Source organism: Stigmatopora argus, chromosome 7 (genome assembly GCF_051989625.1).
Source record: "Stigmatopora argus isolate UIUO_Sarg chromosome 7, RoL_Sarg_1.0, whole genome shotgun sequence".
Taxonomy (NCBI): domain Eukaryota; kingdom Metazoa; phylum Chordata; class Actinopteri; order Syngnathiformes; family Syngnathidae; genus Stigmatopora; species Stigmatopora argus.
In genome coordinates, this window is record NC_135393.1 from 8,817,675 (window position 1) to 8,833,517 (window position 15,843).

A 15,843-nucleotide genomic window follows, 5' to 3' on the forward strand; every position below is an offset into this window, starting at 1 on the left:
CAATCACATTTATTTTGGAAATACCCAATCTATGTGCAGTAATTGGAATACTGCAAAAGAAATTTGGTATCATTGGAAAGCTCTGAATGTCCTCTATAGAGCACAAAAGGCGTTAATGCGATTGGATGCACTGGATGGGAGATATTTAGGTTTACAAATGTCCTCTACAGAGGACAAATTTGAACTACTGGTAGTCAAGAGGATGTGATAACATAATATCTAGAAGACCCTCATGTGTTCGCATCATGAATGTGTTTTGGTTGACATTGATTAATGTTCACTTGCAAGCACAAATCATTTGTGTGCATTTTGATACAATATTGTGTTACCGGACAGGGATTTAATTAAATGTTCAATATAGGTGTATGAATTAATATATAATTCTCAAAATATCAATGACCATTTTTCTATTATATATGTAGATTTTCAAAATGATTTTTTTAAAAACAATCTGTAATATCAAAAATAGTTACATACTAATCATTCTGTTAAGTAACTAGCTCAGTTTTATAAAACTTAAAAATTTATCCTACATAAAATGTTAATTAGATATGAGTTTGTACACGAGAAATGACGATTAGTAAGAACTTTAGTTAGTTGAAACTATTCTTATTCTTCTTGTTTTGCTAACCAACATAGCAGCAATAAATCATATCAGGTTTCAACATAGGTCTTGACATAGCCTATAATATAATAATGATAATTTATTTTAGTTCAAAGGAAATCTCCCCCTGAGACCACTGATGAAAGTTGCTCAAAGCATTCGATTGCGGAAGTACATATGGTAGTTGTTATAAATATTCCCAGAAAATTTTCATTTGCATTTATATTTCACATGGGGAATGATGATGGAACTTGTATATGTAAGTCCTGCGTATTTCAAAAGTTTTTGTACATGAAACTGATGAAAGGTAAATCATTGTCTCCCTCCACTATAATTGACAAAATAAACTCCATGTGGAGGAATAAAATGCAAATTGAAGTAAGCCTTTCACCACGCTTCCATTGAACGGTAGCAGAGTTGGAGTTAATGCAGTTCTTTCTTTCTTTTCCTCAATGTCTGCATTCTGTTGAGCGTGACTCACACCTTGGCCTTAACTGTGCCCGCACGCAAGAGTTTTACTTCCCAAGCTTTGATTCACAATCTCAAATCAAGCTGCCAAAGCTTGGCGTGGTTGTAAAATTCTTTTTATCACCTTAACCTCCTGAGCTCAAACTCATCCACCAGGATTAAGCTGCTCTTATCAGTCTGTTTTAGTCGGCAGGGGGTTCAGAAAGCTCTTTGAGTTGAGACCCGATGGAGATGCTTGACATCCCGGCTAAGGTTTCATTCATCCCCACTCGGAAACTTATTGCTCATCTATTATCTCAATCCTCTCAGCCCCCTGCAGGAATAAGCAGCAGTAATTTGCTCTCATTCTTCTTAAGAAAATCATATTATTTCTAGGCTATGAACCCTCCAGACATTTATATTTATTATAGTACTACTTGTCATCTTTAAGCTCACACGTGACTAGAACTGCATAACGATGACAATCTTGATTATTTTGATTAATATTGTAATCATTACTGTTTATCATTGTATTATTGCATTGAGATCTACCTATAAATGCTACTTAAACAGCTTTTTGTGTGAAATGAAAAACTTAAATAAATTCATTGTCGTTTTATGATAAATTATATCGCTGTATTTATAAAGAAAGCACGCACATTTCTGAAAACCAAACTGAAAATAATTAAGTGTTCAATTTTCCTAAATCCGAAATAAGTTTAGACAATAAAAATTGTTCCTTTTCGAGGGTGTAACTCCTCATATGAAACTATACCTCCAATTATTGTTGCCCTGAGACTCTCAGATTTTCCATTTAAAGAAAAAACATATTTTGAATCAAATCAATACAATTCTTTCAGTCACATTTCATCGCAAAAAATCAGCCTCCAAATGTTGAGTGAATCGGTAATTATAACCATTGTGGATAAAGTGCATGCTCTTTTTTCACTTATCAATAATGCTATATGAGCATTATCACTGCCCAATTGATACTCATGAGAGAGCGTCGACATATAAATACAACTGAATTTATATGCTCATCACTACTATTGCCATTTTACTGAGCAGACTAAGAAGTCTGACGTCAGGATTAGATGATTAGGATTAGACATAAACTGATTTGACATCTAGACTTGGTAGTTCATTTAATTCTTTGTGGGAATCCATCTGGATGGCAGTTTTTGGGAACCCAACAATCACATTCGCTTCCATTTCTTTCGCACAAACCAACAATCACTGACTACACTCGTCCCTCTCAATCCGTGATAAAAAGTCTTATCCAGTTTATCCTAACATTTGAGTGCACTTGCATGCAAATGTGCGGATGACATCATGTGCCACCGTGTCTAAAAATAAAGCGGGTGAACAATGACATTTCGTCGTTTAAAAAAGCGGGCATGTTAATAACATAAGGATGAAAACAGGCCACGTCACTTCTGCTTAGCGTGAGGTGGGGATAGCCTGTCGTGAAGGATTTTGCTTGTAAGACAAAACACCTGATGTTACACGCAGATGCCATTAAAACGTCAGCGTGCTTGTTACTCCACATTTGTGTTTTCGCTCCAATTAACTTCTGTGCATGCTGCACGGAGTTGTGAACAACAGAATATCTCACCCCCTCAGTCCGTGTGTTTGTCTTGAACTTCTTCCAAATAAATGCTTTGAGGAATGGAAGGGTTTTTCTCAATTTGTTGTATCTTTTGCGTAGGCTGCAGTTGTTAGGACAGAAACTTCAGATCGGATAGCAAATACGGAGCAAAGTCAGTATGCAAGGATGTCGGCAGCAGCCAAATTCCTCTCAAGAAGACAAAAGCATCAGTGATTTAGGTTAAACAATCGACAAGAAGGCCAAAGAATGAGGTGTAGAATATATGGATGTAGATAAGAATAAGGTCATGGGTTCATATCTGTGATCATAAAAACATGGCCTTTAAGGAAAGTGAATGGACAAGCGAGTGACGACAGACTGTTACAAGAAAATCGGAAATATTATGATCGCTCTTTGGCAACCAGTTTCGAGAAATGCCAGAAATCGCTGTTGTTTCTCAAAGTGAAGTCCCCATTCATAGTGACAAGCGTTTTTGAATGAAAAACAAATGGAGACACCAATCGGTGGGTTCAATTCCAGGAAAACAGCTTAATTCCATTTGGCTGTGAATTTTTATTTTTTAATCATAAAATTTCATTCTTAAAGCATTGAATCAATTTCAACTTGACAAACGCATTACTAGTACACGTTTACACTTAAAAATGCCTTGCAGTGAAACCATTTAGGATGTACAAAATACAGTCATACACTTGCTATTAATCTTATATTTAGTAAACTGTAATATCGGTATTTTCTTTTCATATTAGTAAGTGTAAGTACCATTTGACGTTTTAAACTACCCATCCGTGACCTACTTTTGGTAAGTAAGCCCCTAATTATGAAGTGTACTGAAGTGACTTGAGATTACTACTTACAGGAAGAAAATGACCTACTCAGGGTTGTACGCCTGGTTTGATTTTTTTTTTTAAAATAGGAGGAAGAGGAACTAATTAAGAGATAAAAAGCATGACCAACGATCAATCATTTTTCCCCCGTGTTCTCACTCTTACACCCATGACAAATAAATACTACAACCACTCAGATCCACATAGACTTTTATCTTGAGCTTTGCTAAAATTCTGTTGCAATATGCACCTCGAGAAAAGTGATTTTTACTTAAGTGGTGGTCCGTTAACAGAGAAGAAAATACGTCAAGCATGAAAAAGGAATTGGATTTAATGTAGTTGAGCTGTGACCCTCAATCTGGGAGGAGCAGAAGAAACATCTGTCCAGAAACCCAATACCTAGTGTCTTAGTTTGACGTTCCAGCGTATTTCCAATACATCATCCGCTTCGGAATAACCCACCCTCCCCTCGTCTTTTTGGTGTTTTCACTAAGTCTCCCTCAGGTATTCGATCGGGTTCTGACGTGGTCGCTGCCAAGGTCGCGGCATTTGATTCACTTCCTTGTCACGCTCATCAAACCATCCATTCCGGATGTGCTCTTCAGCCAGACTCCACATGAACAGCGATCACGGCAGAGCTTACCGTGCATGTGTGAGTGCCTCCAGCCACACGTGTATAACTTTAGTGTGTGTTTTCGCATGTGTGTAGATTGTCGGGGTCCAAGTGGTGGATTTGGACATCAGGGGCTTGGCATGCTGATTATAGAGCTCCGAAGCCACAAAGAACCACAGGAACTCTCTCTTTCTTTTTTTTCCAACATCATCCCTCCTTCATTTTTGGGTACATTTGCAGAGTTAGAGGTAAAGGCGGTGGAGCCTTGTGCTGATGTGGCAATTTTTTGAGACTAAAGCTAAACCCTGAGGTCTGGAATCACAAAAGTCCAGAGTGATGTGCAAACTCTTGCATTTTTTAATTAAAAGGGGGCCGAGTTTTTATCATTGTGATGAAAGTAGCCCAAGTATTGGGCTTCAAAAGCTTTGCACGAGTAGATTTTCAGGAACTTTGTGTGCCCCATATATCATGCCAGGATTTTGTTTGCTGAGGATCCTTAAAATATCCCACAATGACAACACATTTTCCTTTTTGCTGTTTCTGTCCACTTGCATTGTTGCCAAGTGCGGGAAGTGATGAGCCAGATCCATTAGATGGATTCACATCAGCAAGGCTAAATTAGAGCAGTAGACCTTGCACAATCAAACCAGTCAAATTGCCATATTCAGGGTTAGTGAGCCTTGGCAGAGGTGTGAAGTGCTATTAGATAACAATCAGTTGTCATTGAGTAGAGCTTTGAACAAAATCATACACGCCATGCCACAAGCACCTTGGAGTGGATATCGCTTTGAAATTTTCTGGGTTGACCTTGAGGATAATTGAGAATGGACATTTACCTAAGTGTCTCAGTAAGATCAGGCTTTTGTTGTCCTGAGGAGTACCTCTTAATATTAACGCTCTCAAGTCCTTTTATGGTGGAAGTTGAAATCAGATATTTTACATTTTAAAGGCATCACATTTTTGTTGAGCTTCAGTGGATTGGTTTCACCAACTGTAACTGATGTGGAAAATATCAGAGGAGCATTATGTTCATGTGGTTAACTCTGTGGTTAGGTTTCTGGTTTAGCATCTCTGTTCTGTCTGGAGTCTGCATGGTCCCCCTCCTATTTCCAGAATATGTAAGTTAGATCATGGATTCATTTAATTTGTCCATCAGTTTGAATGTTTAATTGCTGGCTTTTGGCTTTTGAGGGTAGCCTTTGTTATATTTGATTATAAATATGATATTGAATATTTTAAATGGAAATTAGATCCTGTATACCAATTATCCTGGCCTTATTATTTAAACTGCCATGCCATGGAACATCAAGACAGGAAATATTCTTTTTTTTTTGGTTTGTCTCTTTTGGATAGGACAATTAGATCTTGGATGTTTTTGATTGAAGGTATGCTGTGAGAATTTTTCTAATGTTAAACATTGGGAACATCACTTTAAAATGTATACAAGCATTCTTTTTGGTCTATTTGTTGTTTAATTCTCTCCTTCATTGAAAAATCTTTTTTTCTCTGTTAATATTTGAAAGACTGACAAAGTTTGAAAAGGCTCATTTGCCTTTGACCATTCATAGCTGCTTCCCTGTTGTGTTCAAATATCCTTTTAAGTCACAAAGATTGTTGTTCTGATCTCTGGAAGTGTGACGATGGTTTCAACCAAGCAAAAATGAGTCTCTTTGAGGCTAGCAAAACAACTCAAAGCCTGATTTTTGGCTCATGCCACTGATGACCGCAATCAGCAGTCATTGGGACCCATCGCAAACTGGGTCAGTGACAATGTCCACAATGGTGTCAGCCTATTTTTCCATAACATACCTTCTCAATTTTATAAATGATATTTGATGAACCCCCATTTGCACAGCCTTCTGCCAGCTCCATTTTGCGTCTAATGATTACCGTATGGCGAGAAGAAAACGTATGTCAGTTGCAGCACGGCCATGCTGTGATGAACCGACGCTCTGGCTCGACGCTCCAACTGACCTCAATGGCGGGATTACGACTGTCAGCAAAGTGGAGGAGAGAAGCCGATAGTTGCAGCTTTCAAAGATAACTGACTGGATTTGATTAGATACTCTGCGTGTACACTGTGTTCATTAGTGTGTGTGTGTGTTTTTGCATGTGTAAAAAGTAACAGGCTCATGACTTGGTTTTAATTTTGTATGTTTCCCAGCTTAGGCTGGATGGGCTGCAGCGCATATTGGACACGGTGCCAGCTGCTGACTCAACATGAGCAATGATGTGGCCTTTATTCACCCTGTTGACTTTAGGAGTCCTGAAACATCCTCAATTGTGGGAACTCTACAAAAGGCTGCTTGTGATTATTCTGGTTATCTTTGTTTCCGCTTCAGCAGTCACATAAAAGCCTTTTCGCGTCAAGAATATACATTCATTCTTGAAGAGAACATCAATGTTCCATGATTTGTTTCGTGGTGTGACTGAGTTTTGGAAGTGGTAATATATTGGAAGGTTGACTCTTAGTGCCGGGGTGGGCTGATTTTTTTTATTAGTTTTGGCTCTTTAAACTGTTCGGCCGGGCCAACCATGGTTAAGACCCAAAATGCAGCATTATGCGATAGTCATTAGCCAGGTGGACGGTCTGATTGGAAAATAGCGACACAATCAGGCGTCATTATTGCTTGATTACTCAGATGATTTGCACTTTGTTTCCGAAATCTGTTTGGCCTAACTTTTGATGGGATGTCATTTTCAATTGGAAATATGTCCCATCAAAATCAATTCCAGATTTCCTATGAATCTGCCATAAGAACACCAAGAGGGATTGTGGAAGCACAAACTCAGAATGTCGATTTCCTCATGAAAACACAGTCATGAGCTTGTAGGGTCAGTTTCTAAATTTGGCTTTTGCTGGTTGAATGATGTGAAGAGTTTTGTCGTTCTCTGTACATGCCCCAGGTTGGATGGGGAGCAAACGAGGAGGACAGCGCCTCCTTAGCTCGCTCCCGCTCTCTCTCTCCCTCTCTTTCTCTTGGCTACACGTGTGTGGCGGTGTATGATGATGATGAGCAGAGGGGGTGGGGGGGTCGGTCACATAGCGCTCTGGTGAGGTCATCCGATTGTGGCGGGCTGGACCGCATCACACTGCTTGTGCTGTTTTATTCCTCATTAGATAGAAGTGTGGTTCTTAAGGCTCCACTGTTCTTATCCAGTTGTCTGTAACACAATTACTTGCCGTTAAAGTTGTTAACAGTTCAACAACACTGAAGTAATCATAAGTTTGCATCAAAAACACTTATTATATGCATCTATCTACATGGGGAGGAAAAAAAGTTGAGGACTAATGTAAGTTTTCGCCCCCAAAACCTAAATTATGTGAGGGATTAATCAACTTTGACCCAACTTCTTTGTTGACTCCCTAAAAAAAAAAAAAACCCAAGTTATTCCACTGGCAACTGGTCCAGAGGCATTTCTTGCTCAGCACCATTTTCCACGTGCATCGTGAGCATCAAGTACTTTGTCAGCCTTCCACTTAAACCCTTCAAGATTTCCCATGCTCACCCTGCCTGCCCCTTCATCTCATCTTTTACCCTCTTTCCACTCTTTCCCTTCCCCTTCATTGTGCATCAGTCGCTAGCAGGCATCCCTCAAGCGTGGACTGCCGTGCTGGTGACTTTTTTTGTATTATTTCACTCTTACATAACTAAATATAGCATGCCCAAGTCACGCATTAGGCTGTAGGTTGTGCTCTGAAGTGACGGCTTACATTAACGTGCAGCCCGGGGCCCACCATCTACTTTTAGTCACTATGTTGTACGCAGCCCTTTATAGGGGGAGAATGTGTGGGTGTGTGTGTACGTGTGTGTGTTTGGATGACTGAACAAGCACACGTGACTGTCTGTGCCTCATGAGCATCTGCCTCAGTGACTGCAAATATAGGCTACATTTATAGCGTATGTGCTGGAAATGCATTATGTTATTGTGTGCGTGTGTGTGTGTGTGTGTGTGTGTGTGTTTAGAAGATACACTCTCATCCATGAGGAATATGTTGTCATTTCAATTTAATGTTTACATGCGGCTTGGTTCATCACTGGGTGTTCATTAATGTGTTCACAGTGATTTAATTCTCGGAGTGTATTTATCTATCTGCTTGGTTGCTAGACCGTACTGGAGATGAAAGGTATACGCGAAGGAGTAAGAATTGTGTTGTTTACAAGAGTGGGGGACCTTATTTTACTCTTTTTTTAATATAAGTTCAGTGTCCCTTTTAAAAAAATGTAGTTTGATTTCTCGACAATGTTTTTTTTGTCTTGTGGCCTGTGATTGGCTGGTACCTACTACGTGGCTATGGGGCTACTACCCATAGTTAGCTTGCATAATTTCCATCCTAGAAGATGAATGAATTAAAAAATACTGAACCCATAATGACCTGCTGTCCACATTTGCTGCCTCCCATTTAGGGGCATACATGGGCATTAATAACATTTTTTTTAATGTAATCTTTAAACAAACTCCATTATACGGGCCTTTTAATAGAGCCCTGGAGATGACACAAATGAGTTTCTGTAGTATCTCTATCCTTGTTAAAGCCTAACATAACCAGAGCACGATACAATAGTCCGATTAGTCACATGGGCAACTGTGACAACATTGTCGCATGAGCTTGACCAAGACAATGTCAACACTTAGTTGTGTCACAAAGAGACACGTGTGCAAGTATTGAACAAGCGTCTTTGGTAGTAATAGTATACAAGGACACTTGAACGACAAATGCTGCAGATTAGCATTGAATCACGTTCCCCACTGTCATCATCTGGGTTGACCACACACACACATATGGTCATGCTTAAAAAATCCTTTATCTGCTTCCTCGGCTCTGCTCCACATCACTGCTCTGGTGTCTGAATGAGTACCATGATTTAGTGGTTGGCGTGATTTTATTTGAATGTAAAATTTCACTCCATTTGTCTTCATACCATTTGTGAAACACACACTTATTTGGAGTAATAGTTGTGTGGTTAAAACACACGTTGACTTAAGTGTTCTCTGGAAAAAAAGGGGAAGCACACTGTTGGCTCTTTCTTCAACACTTTGTGTTTCTTGATGAGAATATGACTCCCTGGGTGGCTATTGACCTCATTCAATTGGTAGTTGTGTGTCACAGAGTAAGTCTGGGCATTATCTATGATTATCTATAATGTTCACTGCGTTGTGGACACAATCAGGTTGCAATCAAATGCAAGTCTTAATTTCTTGAGTTATTTGTTCTTAGTTACATATTTTGAGTGCATATTTCCTCTTTTCCCCCTTCAATGTTAGGCAATATTTCAATAAGTGCTGATATAAACACTTTTTATCTGCACTTGTACAAAAATAGATACCCAGTGGCCTTTTTTTTAACAAGAGCAACAGCTGCAGCATGGGATAACTTCTTCTTAATTTCCTTTTTTATTAATTACCAGAGCACTAATTGAATTCCAAAATGAGTAAATGCATGGGACCAGTAAGACCAACACCAGTTCCCAACACCAACAAGATGAGCAACAAAATCCAAAAAGTCCAGCTGATCTTTGCTGGGTTTTTGGCCAGCATTTTCTGGATTTCTTAGCAGGACACTTTCAAATCATCAACACATTCACATCGATCAACTACCTTTTTTCTTCAGTTCTATCATGAAGGATAAGTATAGTTTGAATTTTCATTAAGGTGAACATCAGGAGCAGATCGAGAAAAAAATACCTATGGGGTACCAAGAAGGGGGAGGAACTTTTTGAGGAATGGCAAATATTTCATGATAGTTTATTACATTATCGATTTTTTGGGACATGTGCCTAAGGCAATAAAAAATAGAAATTGGTTTTGATTATTGTTTTGTTGACAAAACAATACATATTTGGGTGATTTTTTGGGCATAATTTAGCATTTCAATTGTGATTAACACATTAAATGATTGATCCACATCGATTAATTGTTACAACCTATGCCAGATGTCGCATTTTGGAGTTGAGCTCTCGTAAATGTGAATTTGTCCAGAGATTTTTTTCCCCATTGGTGCCGATGCCAACTGGGGGGACAACCCTGTCTTTTCCCCTGGCAGTTGACCTTGGTAGATCCGCCCATGGTGAACAAAAAACCGTTGTTCAAAGAAAAAGATAGCACAAAGGGGACTCCATATGAGACGCACATGTCCCTCCAACGTCAGTTGTTACCCTGACAGACTGAAGACATTAAAAGTTGGAGGAAGTCAGACCGAAGGAGGAAGGGAGGAGAGAGAGAGTGAGAGAGAGAGAGAGGAGGGTTGAACGCCGGGGGGGACTTGGTGACGGACGGCACGGGGCGTCAGGAGTCAGTCCGAGTCGGTCGGGGCATGAAAAGGGAAGTTGTTCATCCAAAAGAGGAGAGAGAAGGTGGGAGAGTTCAAAACAAAAAGTGGGCTGTTTGATGTGGAACTATGGAGCGAGCCAGAATAGCCAGTAAGTTCAGTTCATTTCCTCACTAGATTTGTCCGTATAGACATCCTGGTTGCATTACAATTGTGGGATCTTTTTCTTTTCATGAGATTTTGAAGAAGTGCATGCATGTACATTAACAACTAGAATCGTGGAGCAGCACCGAGTAAAAAGCTTCTGTGACGGCCTGTCACCAGCTCATTTTTAATCTTCTTGTGCTGTGCTTGGTAATATATGGACTGTGTTAAATCTCCACGTGTCCATAGGAGATTGGATAAATGGTGACATGCAGATGGGTTTAAAAAAAAAAAAAAAAAGCATTTAGAGGGGTGTTTTCTTGCACGTTCTCTTTTGTGAGTATATAAAATAGCTGGCCAAAAATCAGCACATGAACAGAGTCGAGTTTTAAGCGTCCACATGGTGTCACTGCTGCAGTATCCATCGTAGGTCATGAGCATGTCTTTCTCAACGTCAATATTTTGCAACGTTTCATTTTCCTTTCATCTCCACCCAACCTCTTTTTTTCTCCTTTTATGTGCATTACATCCTGTGTTAAGTTTCTTTCGCTCTCTTCTACTTCCTCAATTTCAACCTGTGTGCTGCTCTGTTTGGATCTGTTGTCGTGGCAACTCGCCTACAGTACCAATGGAGTTCACTTTCTGCAGAATGACTTACTTTGTTATTTAAATATGTTCATGAACATGTTCATCTCCAGTTAGACCTCATCACCAGTGATGTTTTTATGTTCTTTCTGTCAAAGTAGAGATGTTTTGGGTTAAATTCATGGCTGAGGAATTTCTGTGTGTACTTTGCATGCCTGCGTGGGTTTTCACCAGGTTTGGTTTCACATATTTAGAACACATTTTAATACCTTTGAATAAAAGATTTAAATAGTGTAGAATACTGTCTAATAATATGCTGTAGTGCCTTAATGGATGTGAATTGATTATTTTTTTTAACAAGAGATGCCAAATAGCCTATTTTTTTCTGTTTGTTTGCTTGCTTTGACTTGGAGAACGCTAACTTCAAATATAAGTTCTATATATTGTGGCAAGTGACGCACACCGCACAATGTGGCAGTTTGGAAGATATCATTTGTAAATAAATATTCTTCAAAAAAGAGGCTTCAAGCTGTTTTGCTAAACAGAGAATCTGAATGAAATTTAAAATCAATTATGCTATTACTGGTTACTCTTCAAATATCCAATCCTGATCAGCTATAAAGGGAGACACCTTGCATAAAAGGAGGCATCCATCAGTGGCTCCATATAAATGTTTCGTAATCTCATTATGAAGGAAATCAAAAAAGTTCAGCATGTTCCGTAAAGGAGGTGTAGAGGATATCCTTTTTAGAGTGAACGCCTCACACTTGTGCCTTCGCAGCCCACTGCATGTTTTTTTTCTTTCTTAGATTGTTATTGAGGTATGATGGGGGCCGCAAGGCAAATGGTGTGTATATGTGTGCGACAGGTGACATTATCCAGCGTCATGACCTCAGGCGAGCTCCCTCAGCTGACTGAAATGAGGCTGAAGGTGCGAGAAGAAAATAACCAGAAATACAATTGGAGCCAAATAATCAATCAGTTCATTCCATATTTCTAGTACAGTGGGACCTCTACTTTCGAAATTAGTATTTAGTTGCACAGGTGGTTCTGTGACTTTTTGGTATTTAGAGATGCATTTATTGTGCAAAACGTCATTAGAGTTTTTCCTCCAGGACCGCTGTATTAATCTGAAACAGACTTATAAAAGAAAACCTTCCATTATCAATTTAGGAGTTCCTTCCGTCATGCCTGACACTAGAACAGTCCGCTACTTGCACCCCTCAACAGTGCAATTCAATTATGGGGTTGCATACACTTCCTCACACAGTTGCATATTGTATTGAGGTGCTCTAGGGATGATAATGCAGTGCACAAATTATATATTGTTCAATATCCTCAACCAAAACCCTTCAGTCTGACATTCCGATATGCAACATACTGACTCATATTAGTAGCCGTTAAAAACCTTGAATCCAAATAACTCGGTTTAGCTCATTTAAGAACAGAACGGGTGGTCTATCCCAATTGCACATGAAAAAAAATCAATTCAAGTTCCATTTAGGTTATTTCTATTCCAGAGGTAAAGATAATCCAAAATCATTAAACTTTGACCAATTCACCCATCAGACACTCGAACACAACAGCAGCATGCGTATGCACACTCAGATATATATATAGACACAGGCTTCCCCAGATGTTGTTTTGGAACCTTTCCTCATTCGGTCGCTCAATACCGCCTTGCAATCACTAGTGTGTGTCCAAATTTACATAAATACACGAGCTGCGCTTTAGTGTGTGTTTCTCACACTGTCTTTTTCTGTTTAATTATGTGCTACAAAACTTTGCGGGGCAACTTTAACAACACAACTCACTTTGAGCTGGCATCGCTACTGATTGGCCACACACTCCGATCTAAGTACAGTGTGTATTTATAAACTTGAAGTTATATATGTGTGACTAAGTCGTCTGCTAAGTTTTCGTGTGCACGAGTTATAAATGTACATGCCCAGCTGCGGGATCCATGATGCACGTTATTTGCACGCCAATAAAAAAGCAAAATGTCAAGAATCTGAAGGGACAGATGTTCTCTTGCGGTTAACTCCCTCCAGATAATCCCAAGCAGTGTGTGTTTACCCTGTGCCTTTTTCTGTTCCTCATCCCGTGACACCTCACCAGCGACTGCACCGTAAACGCACAATGTTTCGCTCTGTTGCCAATGACCTCCTGGGTGTTATGGGCCAGGCTTGGCATCTTATTAGCGTCAACTAGAATGGTGTTATTGGCTCAAATGTGTTCTTGTAGCCTGTTAAAGCACCAGCTGTGATTGCTGTATGTCTTTGCCATTGAAACACTGTTGTGATGTGTAATCATTGGTGATTAGATACCACAGTCCTGGAGTGGACAAGACAGTTTCCAGTGCTGTGGGTGTTGATTTCCTATGAGAGTTGATTTCTCTTTTTATGATTTTACAGGTTAGTTTAACATTTATATGCGAATAATAGCTTGTGCTTTTTTTCTTCTTTTTTTTGAACAACATAGAGTATGTAGAGCTCGACAGTGGAAGTTTCCAATAAAGGGTATAGTCAATATTTCAACAATTTCATAAATGAACCTTGTACTAGTTTCACATTTGTATTGATGCTTAATGATTCGTCATTGGAACTCAGAAAATTGCCGAATAGTAGTCTGTCATTGCAATAGCAACTAGAACAATTATCGATTGACCTGTCTTTCAGTGAAATGATCAATATACAGATTTTTTATTATGTTTTTTTGTGTGGGGGGGTTAGTACTTTGGATCACACTTGGCCCTCAAATTACTACCATAATGACCAACGATGAAAGCTAGCAGTATGACTAAATGTTCCTCAAAAACAAGAGCACAAACTAACCATACATATAAGAACATAAGTGATCAGCAGACGTGACACATTGATGCAATTTTCAACCTAATTTGAGCCCTAACTTTAACACTTAATAGAACTATAATCCTTATCCTCACTTTAAAACTAATCGCTCACCCAAACCCTTTTTATCTTCAGATTATGTTGTGGTTGATAATATGAGATGAGCATTTAATGTTTTTTTTATAATTGGATGGTGATTCAAAAGTTAATTAAAACAAACAGTATGAAATTTAACAAAAATAAATTGACTGCAGTTTTTAAATATGACAGATGTCTCATCTCATTTTCTGAACCGCTTTATCCTCATTTGGGTTGCGGGGGGTGCTGGCGCCAATCCCAGCTGTCTCCGGGCCAGAGCCGGTGGACACCCTGAATCGGTGGCCAGCCTATCACGGCACAAGGAGACGGACAACCATGCACACTCGCACCCATACCTAGGGACAATTTAGAGTGTCCAATCGGCCTACCATACATGTTTTTGGAATGTGGGAGGAAACCGGAGTACCCAGAGGAAACCCACGCAGGCCCGGGGAGAACATGCAAACTCCACAGAGGTGGACCGACCTGAACTTAAACCCAGGATACCAGAGCTGTGAGGCTGACGCGCTAACCACTCGCGCCACCGGCTGCCCTATAACAGATGTTTTAACATTAAAAATATTCTATCCAAAAAATGGTAGTGGGAACAAATAAAAAAATGAAAAACAGCTTTTACATCTAAGACTGTCCTACAGTAATTTTTTACTTAACTTGACATGAATTCCGAAATCATTCTAATACTAATAGGTTTGTATACAAATAGGTGCATTGATGAAGGGCCATTTTGGTTTCCTAATCTCAACTTTCACCAGGAAGTCAACTTGGGTTTTTTCTTTCACACACAACAAAGTTGTGACTGTATTTTAATTAACATGCTAGCTATCTTGTTGGGGGCCACTTCACCACACGTGACACTTAAATGAACTATACATTACAGTACTTAAAGAGCCTTGTAATAGAGGAGATCTTGTCTGATTGTAGGTTGTAAATGGCTGTATTTACTTTACAGTACATGATTCAATGGCACAAGTCCTTGATGATATCGTGGGACACTTGTGTGACTTGCAGTGGGTGGGCGGTATCTGAGGCCAGTTAGGGGTCCCCCACTTTCTTGGAGCCACTTTCCCCCACTTAATTGACGCCTAAGGCTCGATGGACTACGTGTTATGTGAAGAAACCACAGCCATATTGAAAATGTGACACTTGACACGGACAAGTAAATTGCCAATTTAAAAAAAAAAATGGACATAGACATTCAATCATTATTGCTGTATAAATCTTTCTGTTTTAGAGAGGGTCCAAGGTGGACCTAAAACTTAAGAGCCACTTTGGTGGGGAAGAGTCCAAAGGCATTACTTGCATATTTGCAGGCAGTGTGTGTAGGGGCCAGGCAAATGCACACACACACACACACTCAGAGGACATGGAAGGAATAAGGGGAGTCTGTCCTCTGCAACGGGGTGGGGAAGAGAAGGGAGGAGGCATGCACGTTCATTCTCCAAAGTTTGACCTCAGTTTTAATGCACAACTTTGTGGTCATATCTCAGGAGTGAAAGCGAGTTGTGGGTGTGTGACTATTGTTGCCACTGTTTGGACTCTAACAACTAACATTAAGAAAAATGTCAGATTCTGGAGGCAATCCACACTTGGAGGGAATCATTTCGGATTTTGAAGGTTTGTGTTCTTTCATGAATGACTGAGTGAGTGTATTTGGAACAAGGTGAATGTTGTGATGGTGATTTAGTGTATCTGTAAATGACTTTTGTAATATGTGATTAGACTATTGTCATATGTTCCAGATCAATGACAGGCACAACCATGTTTAGTACAAAAAAATCCTCTTTTAATACTGCAGAGA

The 15,843-nt window shown here is 39.5% G+C and overlaps 1 protein-coding gene across 2 annotated transcripts in view; it reads left to right on the forward strand.

Annotated features, from left to right (window-relative positions):
• Window positions 1-15,843, forward strand: part of septin9b (septin 9b) — a 57,130-nt gene that overhangs the window by 4,417 nt on the left and 36,870 nt on the right. Inside the window, exon 1 of one of the 2 annotated variants that reach the window (XM_077605027.1) lies at window positions 10,374-10,519. The exons of the other annotated variant lie outside the window; for it this stretch is intronic. Within the exon in view, the coding sequence (XP_077461153.1) occupies window positions 10,498-10,519 (22 nt within the window). The 5' untranslated portion in view covers window positions 10,374-10,497. Of the gene's footprint in view, window positions 1-10,373; window positions 10,520-15,843 lie in introns of those variants that run through there. 2 annotated transcript variants of the gene reach the window in all.